Source organism: Phoenix dactylifera, chromosome 17 (assembly GCF_009389715.1).
Source record: "Phoenix dactylifera cultivar Barhee BC4 chromosome 17, palm_55x_up_171113_PBpolish2nd_filt_p, whole genome shotgun sequence".
Classification (NCBI taxonomy): domain Eukaryota; kingdom Viridiplantae; phylum Streptophyta; class Magnoliopsida; order Arecales; family Arecaceae; genus Phoenix; species Phoenix dactylifera.
This window is the reverse complement of record NC_052408.1, coordinates 3,725,199-3,740,010: the sequence shown is the minus strand read 5'-3', so window position 1 is coordinate 3,740,010 and position 14,812 is coordinate 3,725,199. Positions and strand designations below refer to the sequence as shown.

The following is a 14,812-nucleotide window of genomic DNA, read 5'->3' as shown; positions in this document are numbered from 1 at the left end:
CTTGGGAGTTATGGGTTGAGGTGATAAAAAAGGTCCCTACAAGTTAACATAGGAGGTCAATCTAAACAGCTCTTTACTAATGGCTTGGTCAACATCATTGTCGATAATTGAATGTAAGACGGGTCATGACCATCCTAGTTTGCAAATGGTTGTTAGTAGGAATATTGGTGGAACTACTCCGACATATAGCCTTGTTATTAGAACTAGTTGTCCCCTTAGGGCGAAGGTTTAGGAGGGGATAGCAGCTCTATCTACTTACAGTGCAACTTATCTCCATTTTGAGGGATAGGGGGCAGCTACCAGGTGGGTACGACTATCTTCTAGTTATTAGTAGCATACGTGCCAAATTTATATGCTAGGAAGCAACCTGTTGACCAGCAAATGGTCTACGTTCCTCCAAATCTAAGAGCTAAGGGGAGTCAGCCATATTGGGTACCTTCACCTCCAAATCAGCTGTATCGACCCATAACAATTGGCTGGAGGGCAAGCACGGTGACGAGTCCACCAGATCTTTCATAGTTTCTACCTACTACTCAAATTTCAATCTTGCCTCTACCAGATACTCCATTGTCTATACTTGTTGCTCAAGTTCACCTTTTTTAAGTGGTGAACTTATCAATCTCCATATTGAGTAGAGTGCTTGATGAGTTTGCAAGATCTTTATTGGCTTTTCTTTCAAACCGGTTAAGTTGAATGACTTCTATGTCCAAAATTAGGTCGATGAATGTGGTGTCAAATATATCACATCACCCTTCTGACCATCAGTTGATGGGATATGGAGGATATTGTTTACACCATATCCAGATCGACAACTATGATTCAAAGGCCGATGCACCAAAAAAGATATAGTTTGATACAACAATGGTTCAGGCTTATACACCAAAGGGGCAAACTGATATACCAAAGGTTCAAGTCAATATAGCAAGGATGCAGGCCAATTGATTGTAGTACAGACCAAGAGGGTGCGAGTTATTAACCTAGGATGAGGTCTTTTATGGAGTGGAGGCTTAGAAGTGACTAATAGTAGGTACCACTACTTGGTACATAGGGCTCGTTTGGTTCGCGGGAAAAGAAGGGGGAAAAGTGTGGTCAACGGAAAAGTAATGAGATGCCTCTTGTTTGGTTGGAGTTTTCAAAAGAGAGAGATGGAAAAGTTGTATTCCTATGGGAATATGATTTCCACATTTCATGGGAAAGTCTTTCCCATGAGAAACATGGAAAATTTACTTTCCCATGAGGCGGAAATTACTCTATTTTTACTTTTTTCCAAAAAGACCCTTCAACATTAAAGAAGCATTAAAGAGGCATTAAAGACCTAATTTTTATTAAGGGCATAATAGGAATTATACATAACTTTCTCAGGAAAGTGGATGGCCAACCAAATATAAGCACTTTGGAAATTTGTCACTTTCCTATGGTCAATCAAACATACCAAAAGTACCGTTCTAGGCATCCTCTTACTGGGAATTTGTTTTACATGAATCATATTCCCAGGAAGAAAAATGCTTTCCGCGAACCAAACGAGCCCATAGAGGAATGATAGCGCTATCCAGAATATAGGAGTAGTGGAAGGAAGATGATTTTCAAGCATAACAATAGGGGTCTATGTGGCGCAAACCAATAAAAGTAAGTGTCAAAATTGAATAGTTACACCTATATTACCACTACTTAGAATGCATGAGGAATGGTAGCATCAATGAAAATATCAAAGTATTGGCGGAAAAATAATTATCATCCATTAACAATAGTGACCCATATAACACAAACTAGAAAGGACAGGTGTCGAAAGTTATATAGTGACACATAGCCCAGCAATTAATGGAAGCTACTTATAATATCAAATTAAATCACAAGAAAATGATCTTGAGCCAATCAAACAGCTTATCATTATCTTTATGTTTTTAATTTATCTTTAATTTCTTTACTTTAGTTACCTAGTTCCACTCTAGTTTATCCGTAGCTGTAGTTTAGAATTATAGCCCCAACTAATCCTACCTCCCATTCTGGAAGACGATATTACAGTAGTGCAAGTTCTTGAAGGTTAAGGTACCAACGATGCTACTAACCATTTACTTTATCATTTTTCTCACTATCGATGCCAATGGCACACCTGTGCAACACTCAAACCTGTTAAGGAATGCTTACACCATTCGGAGCATTTTTCAGGCAACAAAGTCATTGACTTTTTTATTCAAAATATCATGCTTGTAACACGAATATTGCAAAATATTAGTGAACATTTATGTTGTTATTATTATTATGGATATATGAAGAATTTTATTGCTATTTTATATCTAGACGAATAAAATCAAGTATTTATGCTGCTATTAGAAACAAGAATGACTAGATTGCAGTTTGGATATTCTTTGTTGCTTAGCAATCATCCTAAAAATAATTACACTATTTATTATGTTATTTAGATTAAAATATAGAAAAATAATTTATTAATTAGCAATAATTTATAATAATAGGTTCTGATAGTATAAGATAATATAATATAATAATATTAAATTATATTATTATCATTATTATTATTATATTATAATAATTATATAATATCATATTATATTATATTAATATTATAATATATTATTTATTTATTATGTAGAGTAAAAGTATCGAATAAAATAATTTATAGATTAAGAATACTTTATAAGAATAGTTTTTGATAGTACAAATAGTTACACAATTGAAAGTATTATACAATATTCTTTATTGTCATTTTCTGATATTAAAAGTATTTTTTAGTTTCTTTTATTTAAAAAAGTATATTTTTAGTTTGGTTACAAAATAGATGTTAAAATTTCTTAATACTTCAAAGATGTAGTTCCTAAACAATACATAGCTTTTCATTAAAAATTTATTAGCGAAAGCTCTACTACCAAATGCTTTATACAGCAATGGCAAACAGGACCTTACAAAAGCTATCCTTCATTGTATTATTCACTACGCACAAGTGTCTTGGAAAGAAAAATGAGTCAAAAACTAATAATTAATAAATATAAATTAATATTTAGATATTTGACTTTTTGTAATTTAGGATTAAATTTAAGGATGGTCCAGCTCTAAATACCATGGAATTGGAGAATCCTAAACTTGAGATTTTGATAGTTGCAGCTAGGGGTGTTAAACGAGCCGAACATGAGCAAGCTAGGTCTTACTCAAACCTGGCTCTTTTTATAATTAAGCTGAGCTAGAGCAGCTGTAACTTTCAACTAGAATACTCTATTAGTTGTGTATTCTTAATTTACCAAATCAAACAAGTTACAGTTCAGTCTAATATGAAAAGATAAGCAATTTTGGAACTTGATAAAGCATCCATTAAATCTTGTATGTGCTAAATCTTTGTTTATCATTCTCTAAGGCACTTCATTTTTTAAAATTTTTCCTCATTTTATCTGATGTATCTTGATAAGGCCAAACCATATTATCAACAAACAAACTCACCAGTCGAGACAATTTTTTATATTAATTGAGAATTAACAAAAATAGAGTCTCATCCTACTGTGAGCAAACCAACTCAGCAAGAAGAAACAACTACAATTTTTGAGAGGAAATTGGGCAAAGCCATCACTTCATCGAGTCTAATTGCAACTTAGGAACCAACACTTGAACCATGCAAATCAAAGAATCAGATAGCTATGCCTCTATCAGCAGTAGAGATTCTAGATTCGAGGATGCGATCATCATGCTAAACCTTTGTATCTCTCATGTTTAGTAACTCAATTACCAATGTTTCTGATATTTTTCACATTTGCTACACACATAAGTGGAGGAATTCTGTCTCACCACTTAGTCCACCTTGCTTTTGCTTTTCAACTCTTCCCACCATCTATACAAGATATCACATAAACAAGAGTATTGCTATCAATCACCTGCCAATGATCACCACTTAGTTCACCTGAGATATAGTAGTCGGCGGTGATTGGTGCCAAACATGATGGGGTTGGTGGTGTCGATAGGGTGCTGCCTGCTCTCAGCTGATCACTGAATTCCATATCCGGTGGTAAACCAAGTGGTGATCAACTGCAGGTGATCTACAGCTCTTTCCCCATAAACAAGGGGCTAAACACCTAAGTTGGCCCTCCATGTATTTCGTATTAGCTTCATTATAACCTGTGGAGCATGGAAGAACTTCAGCATCAATTGATGCATGCTTTCCTCCATCACTAGGTCTCCACTTGCCAGGAGGACATAATAATGTTGTTAACATAATTGATGCGTATCGAGACCGCAACATAATTAATATATGTCAGCAAAGTAGAACAATCAGCTGTATGAAAAGTGGGTGGGTGGGGGGAGGAACATCAACACACATTAGAGCTGCATGGAAATTATAATCTAGCAGCAAATTCATTATGGTAATTATTAGTCATGCTTATCAAACATATCATTGCAGCAAACTAATCTTCATGATATTGTTCATATAAATACAATTTCAGGGGACAAGAAGCACAAACATGCAAGGTATGTTGAAATAAAATTCCCTCTTATCAGTAATTCAATAAAGAACAAGCAGCAATTTTCTTTTCTTTTTAACAAATCTCCATGAATGCATGCATCTTCTCTTTCAAACACTGACCTTTGAAACTAAGTAGACGTACTCGAACAACCATACATCAATGTTACAAACAGGCACACTGTGTTCCTTTTTTTATAGCACTAGTTTCCATCATGGAAGCCTCAGTAAGAACTGACACTTTGTTTCCTTTCAGCATCAAGACATCATTCCCTCCATTCCTTCTTGCTTCATCCAACTCCAAGGCCTTTCTTGAGACCACTCCATAGATTTCTTCTAAAATCCTTAGGAAAGCACTCTCCACATTTTCCCCACTAAGTGCGGATGCCTCTGAAAAGAAAAGCCCTTGTTCCTCAGCAAATTCCACAGCATCTTCAGTAGAGACAGCCCTTCGAGCAGCGAGGTCAGCTTTGTTTCCTATGAGCATGACAACTGTGGATTTGTCAGCATGGGCTCGTAGTTCCTCAACCCACCTTGCAACATGATCAAATGTCTGCCTGTTGGTGATGTCATAAACTAACATGGCACCAAGAGCTCCTCTGTAGTAAGCACTAGTGACTGCTCTATACCTGCATTGAGGAGAGAGAAGGTGATGATCACATAGATACAATATGATCTGTTATTCATCCAACATATTCTTAGTTCTTGTGAACAAGACATGGAGATTTCAAACAATAGGAGCAATGTGCTTAGTGTCAGGTTTCTAACTCTGCCAACTGGTAAGCTGAAGGAAAAGTAAACCATTACTTGAAGGAACTAGAATTGCAGGTTAGGGTAGGAACCTGAACTCAAGCGAGTACTTAAAGGATTTCTTGATAAAAGGCAAATTGGTCTTTCTAGCTAGCAAGGGTAGCTTTTACGTTCGAGGTCAAGTTATCTAATTTTTAAGACCTGCTTAAATTTGCATGGCAAGATCGATAACCAAGTGGATTAGCAGGCTTTTAGTTGGCAACCATACAACACACTGTCCAGAAAAGATTCTCTTGGTAGAGAGAATCATTTAGTTAGGTATCAAGAATTGTTACAATATATCAATCATATTGTCTAAACCATGCTTCATAAGTCTATGCAATCAACTTACCACTTATCCAAAAATAAATGAATAAATGGACAAAACCACCTTACTGGTTTGGTATCAATAGGCTTTACTAGATCGGATAAAGTATACAAAATCTGACTTGCGACCCCAATGACTGCAGGCAGACTAATTCTTGATTCCTCGATCAAGCTATAATGAAGTCTCTAGCCACCAAAATGCAAGGGTAATTACGGACCGGAAATGCTCGGTGAGATCTTGCAATACTTTACTAGAGTCTATGGAAATCACTGAAATCTACAATGCTAAATAACATTTAGGAGCCCTTCATGTGAATAGAACCTGACTTGCAACAAGGTGGCTATAGTTAGTGACACTTAGACCCTCAGTTCTCTATCCACCGAAGTGGCAAGGGTAATCAGCGACCTGCAATAATTAGCTAAATCAGAAACATTTTACTATTCTCCATGGTAATCACCATAGAAATAATGCTTCCCTCCATGACATTGAGGATAGATGACAGACCCTGGCTGGCCTAGATTATGCAAAAGAACACTGCAACAGACATAAATTTCAGGCCCAAATTGAAGTCAGACCTAGCTTGGACCAACCTTGGCATACATTTTACTTAATTTTATATATTTTGCGTGGTTTATATTTGTCTCATTTAATATACTAATCTCTTTTAACATTGCAATAGAAGAAAAGAACATATAAAAATCATTAAGACTTGTTCAGAAACATGGAAAATACCCATCCTCCAACTAAATTGGGTTCATATTACAGATTTCATTTAGCTTGAGTGTGGCAATAGCGACTTCAAGTATTGTTTTCAAAACTTCTCAGAAAAAAAAAAGCTATGGATTTCACAGGTAGTACAGTGAAAATGTAAGACATTCTCATACCAAGTATGCAGACTAAGATTTGCCTTGATATATCCCTCTGATAAGTTTGACAGAGTTGTCTTAGAGATAATTTAGCATTCTATACTCTTAGCAGAAAAACATAAAAAGTAATTTAGCTTTTTAACTAACATGTTCAATACTACTAAAATTATGAGATGAAAAAAACTCTGTTTTCTGATCAAGCCATAAGTGAGCATTGTTATCTGTCTGCTTTCTTTCTCTTCATGTCATCACTGGCAGTCTGCTATACATATCTCAGATAGCAATGGTGGCACAAGGAAAAGAAGAGAAGGGAAACAATGGGCTTGCATAAGGCCCTTCTTAGGCAGTCTTTATATTTATATTGAAAATTAGGATAAATAGAAACCCTAAAGTGAGAGTAGGATTTTAGCTTTTTGTATCAACAGAAGAAATTTTACCAACTCAAGCAATTGGCTGGTTCTTAATTTATGTTAGGAAAAGCACTTGCCTCATTGATTTGGCTTGTGGTCCATTTTATCTACCATCAGAATTTTCACACATCAATTTAGAGAATAACAGTTAGCTAATTAGCTGGCCGGCTCATCCCCCTATCACTGAAAAGGATCCATGTCATGGTCCTATGAACCCAACAAAGAATTTATTGGCTTTAACAAACCCATATTTTCTTTGTAAAAGCTTTCCACCCGGCCATTAGAGAAGAAGACGGTGATAAAAGCAATATTTATTGATATTGTGTTTACTTTCCACCAAACACATTAAAGATTATGATGACAACATTTGGTAAGTGCACCATTTAGCCGTCTATATATATTTCTAAGTTTTGGGTTACTTTCTTTCACAATTTTAAATATCAGTGAGATGGGAACATCCCAGAATGGATCTCCAAAATCCATCCATATAAAAAAAAATAGAAAAAAAAAACAAAGAAAAAAAGAAAAAAAAATCAAGGAAGAAAGAAAAAAAAAGAAAAAGAAAAAAAAAGAAAGGCATAAAAATAAATTGAGGATATCTATCGGATATACTATCCACATAATGCCGGATAGTGGATATCCTGTTCCGCGAAAAAAAAAAGGATCCTTGTCTAATAAAGTTTAAAACCTTTTCTTTTTCGAGTCTCCCATTGTTCTCAACGCAAGTCCCAATTAGTAAGAAGACACAGCACAAAAGGACATGCTGTCCTCTAGTTTGATATCAGTTTCCGTGCGGTCGTTCTTATCTCACACCACAATGCTATGGCTCGAAGCCAAGAAAAAGGATCCAATATTGATGGACAGCGATGTACCATAAAGTATCCAATATTACTGCGTTTCGTGCTGAAGCTTTTTTTTTTTTTGCTAAAGGAACAGGGAGTGGCAGTTTGCTTTCCCTATCCTGAAGCGAGTGGAATGACATCACCCAAAATAAAGTCATGTAAAGCTGTCCATCATTCACATTATTAATACCAACAACGTAGTTATCATCAGCCAAAGAAAAAAAATCTTCTAATCTATCTTAACTTCAATAATTACTCCAACACTCAAGTTAAAAACTTCTCTAAAGATACTACAATTCTAACTAATACATCAAAAAAAAGTTCAGACATTAGATATACATGAGATTTAGATCATAACCAGGAAGAATATCGCCAATCTAAATTACTAAGAATGTTATCTTTGTTTCAATATATTTTTCAGATTAAGAACCATTATGACAACGGATGGGGCTTTTGCTTTTGGTGAAACATCTTCGGGATATTCTGATGACCGATGTGATTAGGTGTATTTACTCAAAAATTTTATAAGATAGATGATATTCTAACAACAACAACAACAACAACAACAACAAAAAAGATGGAGCTTTGTACCTCTCTTGGCCAGCAGTATCCCAAATTTGGGCCTTGACGCGCTTGCGGTTGAGCGTTATGGTGCGAGTTTGGAACTCGACACCAATGGTGGACTTGGAGTCGAAGAAGAACTCATCCTTTGTGAACCTCCCTAGTAGCTGTGTCTTCCCCACAGCCGAGTCCCCCACCACCACTATCTTGAACACATAGTCAATCTCCGCCGCTCTCTCGGCTTCCCAATCCTCCTCTTCCCTCGTCAACATCTCTTCTTCCACTCTGTTCTCTGCTTGCACTTGTATGTGTGTGCTTGTATCAATCCAAGGAGAACATAAAAAACTAGCGTGGTTTTGTATTAATATGTATCCATGCAGTTGTTGAGGCAGAGAGGAGGTATAAATAGGTGTTAAAAGAGAGAAACAACAGCCCGGGATTAGGTGGATTCTATTGATGGTGGTGTTTGCTTTTGGAGAGGCGACGTTTTTTTTATGGGGCATGCCTCATCAAAGGCTCCGGGGCTTGCTTTCATTTTATTTATGGGAAGAGTCATGATGGTGCATGGACTCAAACAGGAGCATACCATAAGAGAAGTCTCAACTCTTGACATGAATGTGGGTCCTACGTCTGCCGCAGGCGTGGGCCATGAGTTCTGCCTCTTGTTGCCTTTTGAGTATTGCTTCCAGTATGTTGGAGTTCAGCTTAAGGGAAAATATGGGACCGTATTGTGGTAGGTAGTTGGGTTAAATCTAGGGCTTATGGAACCATTGATGATCAAATGTCTGAACATGAATTGGGATGCATTAGGTATTCGTGATGTATGCAATGGGAAATAACATGCATTTTATGCATATCGATGTATAATATACGGTGCAAGAACTAGGGATAAAAATACAAATAGGATAATATTCGTCTAGATCCGTTTTCATATCCGAATCTATCTGAATATGAATAGAAATTCAAGTATTCGATTAATATTCGTATTTGTTAAACAAAAATGGATATGGATACGGATACGAATAGATAACTCTTTGATCCGTATCTGAATATCTGATTCTATTTGTAACCCTATTTAATTTTATCTAGCACTTATGATTTTTTAAGAAAAATAAATGACAACACTAACATGCTATTAACTTGCTTTACCTTTCACTTATTAATATCTTTGATTTTGTAGTCATAAAGTTTAATTATTCGACTTATATTCATATTTATATCCATAATTATAATATCCAATTTATACCCATATCCATTTAAATAAATATGGATATAAATTTTTGTATTTAATTAATATCTATAACCGTATTCGTATTTGTCATACAAAATAAATATGGATATGGATAACACCCAATCCAATTTCTTCCTTACAGCTTATATTAGCCCCTCACTCTTTGTTGCTTAATATGGCTTAGGCCCCATTTGGGAGAGCTTTTGGAGGGCCAAAAAGGACTTTCTGGCCTCCAAAAGCACTTTTAGATAAAATAGGGATGTTTGGTAAAATTTTCAGAAAGCTATTTTAGCTTTTCTAGAAAGATAAAACGACTTTTTGGGAGCTTCTCTAGAAAAGCACTTTTAGGCTCCATCGAAAAACTGTTTTGAGTTATAATTTTTTTTGGGACCAAAATACCCCTTATAAAATATGATAATTAAAAAAATGATAATATTAATATATAATGATAATAATTTATAATAATTTATACGTTTATTATTGTATTATACTATAAATATAATATTATATTACATTATATTATAATACACTGATATATTAGTGTATTATTATACTATAGTATATAATATTATATTACTATATTATAATAATATTATATTGCATTGCATTAATATTATACTGTATCATATATTTATGTAGTAATACATATTATATTTTATTAGGCTCTATTGTATAATATTATGTAATGTCCTTTATAGTTATTTTGTCATACCAAAAGTACTTTTTCAATTTGTTTACTAAACATATGTTAAAGTTCCATAACACTTTAAAAATGTAGTTATCAAATAGTAAACAACTTTTTATAAAAGCTCTACTTCTAAAAGCTCTACTACCAACAGCTCCCCCAAATAGAGCTTTAAGACCTGCCTTGTTTCATGGAGGATGGAAGGATTTTTTTTTTCTTTGCTACCCCGGATGACTCACACACTTCTAGTATGAATATATCCAAAAAAAATCAAAAAATAACAGGTCGTGAAGCATTTAAGCAACTCCCCCTCACCAACCTATAGGACCTCCAGAGTGGTCCGCCACATACGAGGCCGCCCAATCCACAGCTTTATTAGCCTCTCTATACACATAGTTGGCCTAGCAACCGATGCCTCCACCTACCCTAGCTCGTATATTTTGAAGTAACCGATGCCTCATGGATCCAACCAACCATCGTTACTAAGTCACCCTTAAGCAACAATAACCAATCCAGAGTTCAGGCCTCTAATAATGAAGCCTGTAGCATGTATCCGTCAAGATTGACCTTGAGGAAGAGTTTGTTGCAATAATGTAATGCTATCTAACCGATCATCGGTCAATTTCTTTTTCCACGAATAGTAAATGGAGATAACATATGGACTTATTTAATAATTATTTTTTTCCCATTCATATTACATGGCTGATAATGTTCGATTAGAAAACATAGCAAATCCATGCTTATCTAACCTAATCTATTGTACGGAGTGGACCTCACTAAACAGCCTTCTTTCTTTTATGCCTTCAACCACTGTACGTATGATTAGAGTACGAAACCAAGCCAGGTTCGGTCAGGAGTGCAGTTTTTTTCTCCTTCAGCGAAATGCCCTCAAATCAGTAGTTAACCGAGTGCTCCGCAATCAAGTTAAAGATTTCGAGATCGTAATATATACAGAAATGAGATGGGACCATCAGTTTTGATATAGATCAAACTTGAAGCCTTGCAACCTGTAAAAAAAAAAAAAATCCACAATATCATTGAGGCTTTAGCACCTATTGGCACCGACAAAAATCACCGTACTAAGGAGAAAAAAAGAAGAGATCTGAAGTGCTAGAGATATGGTACAAATCCAGCCTGCAGTCTTCGCTCCATTCTGTTGCTGTCCTCACGGAGAACTGCTGATCTGTGCGCAAAAATCTCCATCAAACCAGTGCCGGTTCGTGTACGCAGTCCGCTTGCAAACCAATCCAAAGAAAAGAAGCCAGGCTACACTCTTATCCATCCATCTTCTCAGGCAGCTCAACCATTGGACAGTCATTGTTATTTTTTTTTTTGTGTGTGTGTGAAGGAGATAGCAGCATATAAGTTCTGCCATTCCTTGCTTTTATTTATGTTTCTTTCGAAACCAATAAATATTTGATTGAAGAGGTCATACACAGATCTCTTCCAGTCAGTTTAGTTTTCTTATTGGATCTTAGCAGGTGGTTGAAGACTTGGATGATTTATGATGATTTTAGTATATCTTAGTTAATATGGAAGGTGTGGAAATTTTGAAGAAGACTGATATTTTTTACATCTCAGCCAACATATATATTTGAATAAAGATATTGAAATCTTGACCAACAAGGTAAAATTGTTATTCATGACTCTATTTAAACACTAATTTTAAGAGTTATTGAAAAAAGAAATTTATTTTAGGAAGTAAAAGATTATTTAAGAATATCCACCATTATGTTGATATTGTACCAGTCGATATTTCGCTATATATCAATTTGTACCAACAAAGATATTAGAAGCTGATGATATCACTCATCCTCGTTATTATACAATATACATATATCCATATATATGCTCATGCATATATTATATGTGCGTTCATTTATATATATAAGGATTGATGAATGTTGGTGCCAATGCAATTTGTGCCCAAGATGAGCAAAAAGTTGCATAAAAATTAGAGGTGTAATGGAGCTCGATTGGCCACACACCACCTTCGTTTAATGGAGGTATATCTTGGGACGATATATATAATATATAAACCCATAATTTAACTTAGGTTGATCTTCCCTTGAAAGAAAAAAGAAAAAAAATTGGAAGGAAGAAGATAATGAAAGAGACCAGAGATGGATTTAAGCTGGATATAATTTGAACTTGACCCCTGCTTAAAGTTCAGGCCCATGGATTGTTTATGGGGCCCAATTTTGAGGGTTAGGATATAAACAAGCTTAGTGGAAGACTCTGGGCCTCGCTACCTCTGTCCACTACATGAGGATAATTGAAGTGGCCCAATCAATTAAGTAAATGGGTTGGATCTAGATACGCCAAATTTAGGATAAATTGAATTCTAGTCAACAAGAATATAAGGAAGTGTGGAGATGCTCATAGACACTTTACTAGTTATAATGCATGTTCAAAGCACTTGGGATCTAAAAGATTTTAGGCATGAGGTGACTTTTACTAATATGCGTTTTTCATGAAACTTTTTCCAAGATTTGTTTGCTAAAAAATATGTTTAATTTTGCTATTATATGCTTTCGATCCAAATAAAGTTTTAAATTTTAAACTAACGTGGCTTATTTATAATTTTTTTCAAGATTTATATGATACACCATATTTTGTATCGGAAGAAGATTTATATGCTATTATATGCTTTCCTCATTTTTGGCTTCATTTCGGGTGTTAGCCGCTCACCGGCGGCCACAATTTTCGCTTGGAGGGTCATAGGGAGGCCAAGAAATTCAGCCGAGGGTTCGGTGTCAAAAGGGGTGGTTGTACTAGTGGTTGAAAATAGAATTGAAAAAATAGGCATGGAAATATCCGAATAGGGATGATTTCACGTAGCCAATCCATAGACCAGCACACTCCAAATTCGATTGGTAATGATGATTACAAGATTGAGGAGAGTATAGGGATAATTTTTCGAAAGAAAAAGAGGGGAAAAAAAAAAAGAGATTCCAACGATGGTTCATAGTGGAACTTAAGGGGGCCATGGGGATCTTTAAATAAAGGTGGAGGGCTAAGGTTTCTGGCCTCCAACCTCTCTTACATCTCTGATTTTCACTGGAAATCATCGAAGAAACAAAACTCCCATCGAGTGGATGCCAAATTAGAATAAGAAAAAGGTGAGGAATAAAATGGTGCTCCATATATAACATTTCTCTAAAAGATCTATAAAAAGAAAAGAGTATTTATTAATGTTAAAATTACATGCAAAGGCATGGAAAGTTGAGATAGGTGGAGGTCCGATTATCTGGGTTCCACTTCAATGTCCATCAAAAAAACTTTTGGGAACAAGCTTTGTAAAATAGTGGGAGACATCAAAGTCTCCCCCTTATGTTTTTCTTTTAAAAGTTAATTAGCCACTAGTGCTGACACTCGAAAAGCCCACAGATGACTCCAAATACAATTAATGAAGTTGTTTTATAGGTTTCTCTTTTTATTCTTTGTTTTCCCAAACCGTGATCCGGGGGGAGTGGAGACATGTTCCTTCGTGGCTGGGCCCTCAGAGAGAGAACTGCCGGCCACCGACTCCAACTCTAAAATCTAGGGGAGAGTTGAAGACTGTTGACAACCAAAGCAATCTTGACTTCATGGCTGGCTGCATGGGAAGATGGGTAGAGGTCATCAACTATAGTGTCAGAAGAGTGGGACTTTGGAAGAGAAGCAATCATAATTCCACATTTGGCTAAGGGGATGAATGCCCACTGCTTACTAGTCTTATTGTCTATTAGATCCAGTGGAAGAGAAATCATTGCCTGCAATCGTACACCAGATGGCCATGCATGCCGGCCATTGGTCCGTTGCTTCGAAATATCTGAACAATGATGAAAAATAGTAAAACAATTTAGACCCAGCATATATTTCATGAAGCCAATAGAGCTGCGGATTGGATGGCCGCCTATATGACCAGCCATTCAAGAGGTACCCTGTGGGCCGGAAATAGGAAGTTGCTCTAGACACTTTGAAATATTCTGTTTTCTAATTTTATTGGATGTAATGAATTATCCGTCCTACCAACAAAAAAAAAAAAAAAACTATTCACCAAGCATACATCTTGATGCATCATCACAGTAACCAACCGTCGTCATTGATTGCATGTATATTGGTGTATACAGTGTAGGTAATAATTTTTTCTAGTAGAATCATTTATAGTAGCAAAATCATATCAATTCAATATGGTTTGATCCAAGTTAAAGTCCGGAATCGTTAATATAGCATGTTTTAATAATCACATGAGCTGTCATGCTTTGAGAAGCTACAATTTGGATGGCTGATAACAGTGATCGAACATAATTATAGATATTTTATATTGATTTATATCACTGTATTTTATGCATGCGCATATGATTTCTATTAAAAAATGCTATTTGCTTATAAAGTATTATTGTTACCACACCAAGGAACATGCACACAAGCATCATAATAAACATTGCAATTATTAATACCATTGTCGCCTAAAACCATAACGAAAACTTTATCACTTTTGTAGATAAGCATGTTTTCCAAAAGGACACCAGTAGGTCATGCACTGCACCATAACATCCTAATAAATTATATATCGATATGTGGTTTAGGAGAGTTTAAGATGGCGAACGACATGATAACATTGCATACAACATGCCCATTTCATTATTACAACAT

The 14,812-nt window shown here is 35.5% G+C and overlaps 1 protein-coding gene across 1 annotated transcript; it reads right to left on the bottom strand.

The window, feature by feature from the left end:
- Nucleotides 1-4,356: 4,356 nt before the first annotated feature.
- Nucleotides 4,357-8,759, bottom strand: LOC103719074 (ras-related protein RABA3). The gene is made up of 2 exons (XM_008808145.4): nt 8,286-8,759; nt 4,357-5,088 (listed from the first exon to the last, which is right to left on the bottom strand). Exons 1-2 carry the CDS (start codon nt 8,756-8,758, stop codon nt 4,626-4,628), a joined length of 936 nt encoding a protein of 311 aa, XP_008806367.2. The 5' UTR covers nt 8,759; the 3' UTR covers nt 4,357-4,625.
- Between the last annotated feature and the right edge of the window lie 6,053 nt (nt 8,760-14,812).

What these genes read in the sequence shown, in the direction of transcription:
- LOC103719074 (XM_008808145.4), bottom strand. Translation starts at nt 8,758, where the DNA reads ATGCCCCATAAAAAAAACGTCGCCTCTCCAAAAGCAAACACCACCATC. An exon ending in GATACTGCTGGCCAAGAGAG is followed by an intron (nt 5,089 to 8,285) that starts GTACAAAGCTCC and finishes TCCTCAATGCAG; the next exon opens with GTATAGAGCAGTCACTAGTG.